General features: G+C 34.0%; 1 protein-coding gene across 1 annotated transcript; it reads left to right on the top strand.

Moving 5' to 3' along the window:
• The first annotated feature begins 1,447 nt into the window (after nt 1-1,447).
• Nucleotides 1,448-3,434, top strand: LOC112009025 (U-box domain-containing protein 26). Its single transcript, XM_024041374.2, has one exon. It carries the CDS (start codon nt 2,001-2,003, stop codon nt 3,189-3,191), a length of 1,191 nt encoding a protein of 396 aa, XP_023897142.2. The 5' UTR covers nt 1,448-2,000; the 3' UTR covers nt 3,192-3,434.
• The last annotated feature ends 4,906 nt before the right edge of the window (nt 3,435-8,340 follow it).

Below are 8,340 nucleotides of genomic sequence, written 5' to 3'. Positions count from 1 at the left end.
TTGACCATTAAAGGTATTAATATGAAAGTTTGGCAGCAGTCAAAAGTCAATGACTTTAGCCACTAAATTGATTCTATACTTACTTGGGGAACCCTCCAAGAAATTTTTTTGATGCATGTTCATCTTAATTCCCTTGCATCCATGTATTCAAATATTAAGTGCCGTCCCATTTGGAAATCAGATTCCCTAAAAAAGAGTGGAATTTAATTGGTGAAAAAAAGGAAAACAAAACAAAAAGCAAATAAATATAGGTACAAAACTACAAAAGTACAACTCATTCGACCAACTTTACCAGAAATTTCGGCTATTTATTCTGGAAAACTAAGGTAGACACTAGAAAATGTGGTATGTGAATATTTAATCAGCATAAACATATTTGAAAATTATACTTTGTCGATTCTTCTGAGTTGTGATGCAAACAAATACGCAATAGAGAAAAAAAAAAAAGGGTTTCTAGAATTTTTTATTTTATTTTATAAAAAATGTTATTTTCATGCTATCGGTTACCGGGGCTTTCACTTTCACCATCAAAGTAATAATATAAATTGTAATAAATTTATAAAAAAGTATTTATCGAAGCGTACAATCTTGCGTGGATTGACTGACTTTTCAATACTTCACCTAAACAATTTTTTTTTTTTTTTTTTTTTTTTGCTATTTAATTTTGTGTCCAAAGCAGTTTAGTTGTGATGCAAACAAATACGCAATAGAGAAAAAAAAAAAAAAAAAAAAGGGTTTCTAGAATTTTTTATTTTATTTTATAAAAAATGTTATTTTCATGCTATCGGTTACCGGGGCTTTCACTTTCACCATCAAAGTAATAATATAAATTGTAATAAATTTATAAAAAAGTATTTATCGAAACGTACAATCTTGCGTGGATTGACTGACCTTTCAATACTTCACCTAAACAATTTTTTTTTTTTTTTGCTATTTTGTGTCCAAAGCAGTTTAATAATGTGATGTCACACATACTTATAAATTATAATATACTTGTGGCTTTTACTAGGACCAGGAAAAAGGAACTAGAAAGAGAATTTGGCTAACTCAACTTGGGGAAATTTTTTAACTTGTAAAAGACTGGAGCCAATGAAATATGTAATTTAACCATGGTGAAAATAACTTAAGGTAAGGGAAAAAAAAAGTGTATAGTGATTAAAGCAGCTAGTTCTGTTCATGCACAAAGAGATGTGTTGATTGTGATTCCATTGGGTGGTTCTCCTATAATTGCTAGTCTCATGAATATTGTGACTACCATTCCATTACCCCCCACATATCTCTCTCTCTCATTGGGACACAATTTTCTTTCTTTTTATTTTTCTTTTCAAACTTATGTGGTGGATTCAAACTTCAAACTTCAAAGACAATAGCAATTATTATTATTTTTTTCTTAAGGTGGGTCACTTTGACTGAATTGATATTATATTGAGAGAGTGGGGGACCAATTCCACAATCACATTCCTATATTATATTTCTTCCACTCTTTCACTAGGATAAGGCCTATTTTGGTCCTCTCTGCCGTTTGTATGTCTGATTCCTCCAACCAAGATTATACACTTTGCTCATGTGCTGTCTGTCAGTGTGGACTGCAAAAACACTCTCACATTCTGCAAGTGTGGACTGTGTAAGTCCTTTCTACTTATCCTTACTTTTCTCTGCTTCCATTCCTTCGCTCCCTTTTATCTTCACAATCTATTTCTTGTATCCTCTCAGAGCTTTGATATCTCAGTTCCAATTATCAATCTTATATGTCATGGTTGCACTCCTAGCACTAGTACCTGATATGAAAGAACCCATCTCCACCAGAACTGTCATAAAACCCCACATTTTGCATTATAAGTATATCAGTCTTTTCACTTCCTAAAAAAATCTTGTGGTGGTATGTTTTAGCACTCACTTCTTACTTCTTATGAGAATCACAATTTAACCAATTCCTTGTATTCATAAACAAAGGTATTCAAATTCTTTTTGTTCTTGAATCTGCTTGTGCTGGTTCTTCCATGAGAGAATCTCACATGTCCATTCCCCACTTGTTTACATGTCCAATTAGTCTAGACTTGTTCAAAGATCCAGTCACTTTATGTACAGGCCAAACCTATGACAGATCAAGCATAGAAAAATGGCTGGCTGCAGGTAATCTAACATGTCCTATCACAATGCAGAAGCTCCATGATCCATCCATGGTTCCTAATCACACGCTACGCCATTTGATTGACGAGTGGCTTCATATGGGTGACCAATTTGATCCTGAATACTTGGCAACAATTGATTCTTTAACTACACTAAAACGCAACCTTGAATCTCATGATGTCACCTTAGAAAACAAGCTCCAAACACTTGAAGAGATACGAGTTTTATCTGAGGTATCTTCATCCAGAAATTCACGTTTGATCCCATTACGCTTCTTGCCTCTACTTTTGCAAATAGTTTTTGGAAAAGCAAAACCCACACTCTCCGAAACCGAAGATTATTTAAAGTTTGTTGACGTAGCACTTTCTTGTGCTCTAAGATTGCTGCCTCTCGGTGAAATGGAATGTCTGAATATGCTTAAAGAAGAGTCTAAATTGGCATCATTCCTAGATTTATTTGAGCACGGCACTGACACGGTCAAGATAAGCCTGTGTCTTCTTATAGAGGCAATATCATCATCTTCAGAGACAAAAGAGCTTTTTGCTATGCTTGGAAAAGCCAATGATCTCTTGCATAAAGTGGTTCTTCTTGTTCGTGATGGTTCTGAGGCTGGAATTAAAGCCTTATCGGCTTTATCTTCATTGCAGCCTAATCGAGAGAATTTGGTTAGAGAAGGTGCGATAGATGGACTCATAACCTATATTATGAGTGCTGAAAAAGGTGAAAAAAACTTGGCACCAACGGCAATGGCAACACTAGAGAAGCTTTTAGGACTAGAGACTGCAAAAGAGGAACTAATTAATAACCCAAATGGCATTCAAGCTATTGTTAGGATGGTTTTCAGGGTATCGGATCATGAAGGCAGTGAGAATGCACTTAGCTCGCTTATGATCATATGTTATGATTCCTTACAGGCAAGGGAAGAAGCAATTGATGCTGGAATTTTGACTCAGTTACTATTGCTTCTGCAAAGCCAGTGTAATTGTAGGACCAAAACAAAAGCAAGAATGCTGCTCAAGCTGCTTAGATCCAAGTGGGATGAAGATTCTAAAAATGTCTAGATTATATAGAGATATGCCTATGAAGATAGTGCATGTGCAGTGTCTTACTTTCTATGTGTGTATTGGCTTCCTTATAACTTTATATTTATACAAGTCATATATGTTCTCTTATCATAAATTGAAAATTCAGAAACTTTAATGTAAGCAACTACTTTAGTTGGATCCCGATTCATGCCAGTCAAGCCAACTAAAGGGGATGCTTACATTGGCAGATTCTCTCAATAGTTTGAGGAGATTTCATTATATTGCTTGCCATGGTAACACAGAATAAGACAGTTCATAGATTTTAGTCCCATATCACTATACTAGAATCTCATTAACGAAATCGTGACTCAAAACCCTCAAACATATACATACTAATACAACAGTAGAATTGTTGTGTTAATACTTAATGTGTATAATAGAAGCATACTACGTTATTACTAGTCTCAATCTTATTTAAATCATGTGTTAAAAAGGCCAGTGAGCAGGTTAGTGATGCTATTACGAGCCTTCTATGTAGCCTCAAAAGCAAAATAATGGATGTGTTCTTAGCCGTTCGATAGCTTCATTCATGTTTTTTTAAACTTCTTATCAGAAAAAAATTTAGGCAGATTTATTAAAACCTCATCCTATTTGAAGTTAATCCATACATCATACCCTGCGTGAAATAATATTAAAAGGCATCCTAATCCTTCTTTTTTAGAGATTGAACATTGAAAAGCCGCATCATTATCATTTTGGGAATTGCAAGTTGCAACTAATCAGCATCATTATCATTTTGGGAATTGCAAGTTGCAGCTAATCAGCTAACTCTGTAATTTATGTCTCACGTCATCTCAAATTGAATAATCACTAGTGGCCGTACCTCTGTAATCTTTTTTTTTTTAGCCAGTGAGCAGATTAGTGATGCTATTACGCGCCTTCTATGTAGCCTCAAAAGCAAAATAATGGATGTGTTCTTAGCCGTTCGATAGCTTCATTCATGTTTTTTTAAACTTCTTATCAGAAAAAAATTTAGGCAGATTTATTAAAACCTCATCCTATTTGAAGTTAATCCATACATCATACCCTGCGTGAAATAATATTAAAAGGCATCCTAATCCTTCTTTTTTAGAGATTGAACATTGAAAAGCCGCATCATTATCATTTTGGGAATTGCAAGTTGCAACTAATCAGCATCATTATCATTTTGGGAATTGCAAGTTGCAGCTAATCAGCTAACTCTGTAATTTATGTCTCATGTCATCTCAAATTGAATAATCACTAGTGGCGGTACCTCTGTAATCTTTTTTTTTTTTTTTCCCCCTCAATCTTAAATCTTAATTCAGTCATTCTTGAAATTGAGTGAAAACTAAAAACTTTAACTTTTATAAGAACTAAACTAACTAAATCTACGGCCCTTATTTTAAAAGGGTCATATTTACAGGTATTCTTAGGGTAATGATTAACAATTTATTTTTAAAAAGATTTAACACTACTTTTATAGAAAATTAAAAAAGCTGTCAAAACATTAATTATTCTTTTTTCCTTATAAAATCTTTTTTTAAATGAATTATTAACCATTGCTCTTAAGGTCATCTGTTAGCATTTCTCATTTTAAAAATCCTATTTTAATAATTTTTTCTATCATGTATTCATTCATGTACAAGTATATGATATTACATTGCATGACCACAGGGCTGCTCAATGCTCACTATCACAGATGTCTAGTCAAGAGAGCAAGGCACTTTAAGTACATTCAACCCATTGCTGGGAAGAAGTTTCTTCTTGTCTATTGGGATGTCAATTTTCTGGATAAAACCATATTGGAAACAGCATCTAGTTGATTGGACTTTCCGATCATATGAATATTTGCTTGTCTTTTGATGTTTACAACAAAAAAATAAAAATAAAATCAAGGTAACCCAACAGTGTTGGCCGAGTGGTTGGGCACTCGGCCTTCAACCACTCGGTTTCAAAGTGGCTGTTTTGAGTTTGACTAGGAGCTTACTAGTTCAAGTTCAAGTATCAACACTTTGAAAAAACTCATTGTACTAGCGATTTACCCCGCTATGGGCCCACTCATCGCGAATAGTGATTAGTTTTTGATTGAAAGATTTAAGAAAATACTGTGGGAAACCAAAAAATAAAAAATAAATAAAAACAAAGTTATGTTATCTTATTGAGAGTTCAAGAATAATTGAAAGAGATGAAAGATTTAACAAAGTGAAACGGTATAATTTAAGAAAGCATAAAGGGAATTAAATGGAAAATTTTAAGAAGGCAACAGTTGAACCAAATGATTTAGGTTGAACAAACTAAAAAAATTGCAAACAAAAAAGGATAGGAAATGATGTTGATAACGTGGCGCAACAGGAGTTTTACCAAATTTATTGTAAAGCCTTCGTTATTATGTAGTGTATAGATGAACACGCACGCTTGCACGCAGACACACACAAAAAGTGGTCAATTTGCAAAAAAAAAAAAAAAAAAAAAAAAAGCAACCACAGAACCATAAGGAAGAGAGAGAGAAATTTCGGTCTGAAGAGAGGAGAGAGCAAATGAGAAACAGAGAAGGAAGAGAGAGAAGAGAACTGAAATAATGAGAGAGAGGAGAGAGAAATTTCGGTCTTAAAAGTGAATAAAAAATTATTATTTTTTTAGAATACTTGCTACAGTACAATTCTAACTTTAGAATTGTACTGTAGCACTATTGCAAAAATTTTTGCAATAGTTGGGTTTAGCATTGTCTGATGCAATGGATTTTAAGGCATAAAATGCCAAATTGACCTTAGATATGGCATTAGCATTCTCCAATGCTAATGCTCTTAAGGGCATCTGTTAGCATTTCTCATTTTAAAAATCTTATTTTAATAATTTTTTCTATCATGTATTCATTCATGTACAAGTATATGATATTACATTGCATGACCACAGGGCTGCTCAATGCTCACTATCACAGATGTCTAGTCAAGAGAGCAAGGCACTTTAAGTACATTCAACCCATTGCTGGGAAGAAGTTTCTTCTTGTCTATTAGGGATGTCAATTTTCTGGATAAAACCATATTGGAAACAGCATCTAGTTGATTGGACTTTCGGATCATATGAATATTTGCTTGTCTTTTGATGTTTACAACAAAAAAATAAAAATAAAAACAAGGTAACCCAACGGTGTTGGCCGAGTGGTTGGGCACTCGGCCTTCAATCACTCGGCTTCAAAGTGGCTGTTTTGAGTTTGACTAGGAGCTTACTAGTTCAAGTCCAAGTATCAACACTTTGAAAAAACTCATTGTACTAGCGATTTACCCTGCTATGGGCCCACTTATCGCGAACAGTGATTAGTTTTTGATTAAAAGATTTAAGAAAATACTGTGGGAAACCAAAAAATAAAAAATAAATAAAAACAAAGTTATGTTATCTTATTGAGAGTTCAAGAATAATTGAAAGAGATGAAAGATTTAACAAAGTGAAACGGTATAATTTAAGAAAGCATAAAGGGAATGAAATGGAAAATTTTAAGAAGGCAACAGTTGAACCAAATGATTTAGGTTGAACAAACTAAAAAAATTGCAAACAAAAAAGGATAGGAAATGATGTTGATAACGTGGCGCAACAGGAGTTTTACCAAATTTATTGTAAAGCCTTCGTTATTATGTAGTGTATAGATGAACACGCACGCTTGCACGCAGACACACACAAAAAGTGGTCAATTTGCTTTGTTTTGTTAATTACCATTACCAAGCCATATTCCAGTGCGCCCATAGTTTCACATTGATCCATTTGGAGCAGAATTATTCGGGGCATACCAAACTAAACTGAAGAATGTTTTTTGGGAGGACCCACGAACGGCTATACAAGTCAATGATAGTTTGTGAGTGTTCTTTATACCTTTTCAGAACTGAGAATAGGCATGCACTAAAGTATTGCAATGGTCCATATTTTCGGCAAAATGACACCATCTCTACTTTTGCTCAAGAACAAGGTAAAAAAGTCTGAAGAAAATTGGCACTACCACAGTGGGGATATGTTACAGTACCAAACAGCCGTCACAACCTTTTGATTGGGTCAAAAGTGAAGTGCCACTCTCTCTCTTTTTTCTTTTTTAGTCAATACCTACATGAATAATGTTTGATACGTAAGCTTGAATAGTTGGTTTAGCTGAGCTAATCTCTACCAACACAGTAACACTTTTATCACATATGGAAATTATGAAAAAGAGACCAATTTGAAGCAAACTTTTTGGATTGTGGACTAATAAATGAAGTGCCAGAATTGATCAGGCATTGGTCATTGTATGAGATATACATGAAAAACTTTGATACAACAGTGATTTTACACTTACCATTATTCAAAAGCAGTTAGGTAAGGATTATATTGAGACGCACGGGTTAGTGAAGCCATGGTCATATTAGTGACAACTGACAACACTACCACACGCAAAATTAGAGAAAACAATTGGTTTGCATTGAAACATCAGACATCAGATTCATTTTGTCGTCAGAATATTGGACTATCAATAATAATTGATAAAGACAATTGGAAAACCAACACATTCCGACCTCCCCCAACCAATTAAAGAGAGGAAGTGTGAAAATGAGCAAATGGATTTTGATATAATAATACAAAACTTATACAATAGAACATATTTATAGAGAGCCTAATCTAACCCTCTTCTTTGTCTTCAAATCCTAGTAAGTCTAGGTTGCTTAATTTGCAAGTACAAGTTTAGGCTTTACAACATGTTTGGGCTCAATGGGCCCCATAACATATATACAACTCGGAAAAAGGAAAAAAGAAAAAGAAAAAAATGTGAGAGATTTTGTTTTGTTTTTTCTTTGATTGGGAGATTATAAAGGAATAGCCCGAATTATAAGTTGGTAAAGATGGTGAATAATGATCAGAGAGAGACTAGGTTAAGGAATCTTCTACCTAAAATTTTTCCTTTCATTATTGGCTTGAAGAAGGGAAAACCTTCTAGTAGTGTACTAATTAGACTTCAATATTAAATTCACCTATGAACGTGCTATTAACAAATGCAGGTAGACAACTACGGGCATAGACTAAGTAATATTAGACAAAGAAAAAGAGCACAAAGCGAAAAAGAAGGAATCAAAAATGTCTTTGGCTACCAACATAGTAAAAACCTTATACCACACTCCACCCACATCTTCCAACCCAAGGAAAAGAA

This window comes from Quercus suber, unplaced genomic scaffold, assembly GCF_002906115.3.
Source record: "Quercus suber isolate HL8 unplaced genomic scaffold, Cork oak 2.0 scaffold_69, whole genome shotgun sequence".
Classification (NCBI taxonomy): domain Eukaryota; kingdom Viridiplantae; phylum Streptophyta; class Magnoliopsida; order Fagales; family Fagaceae; genus Quercus; species Quercus suber.
Note: the sequence above shows the minus strand (reverse complement) of the source record. Positions and strands in the feature narration are given on the sequence as shown.

What these genes read in the sequence shown, in the direction of transcription:
- LOC112009025 (XM_024041374.2), top strand. Translation starts at nt 2,001, where the DNA reads ATGAGAGAATCTCACATGTCCATTCCCCACTTGTTTACATGTCCAATT.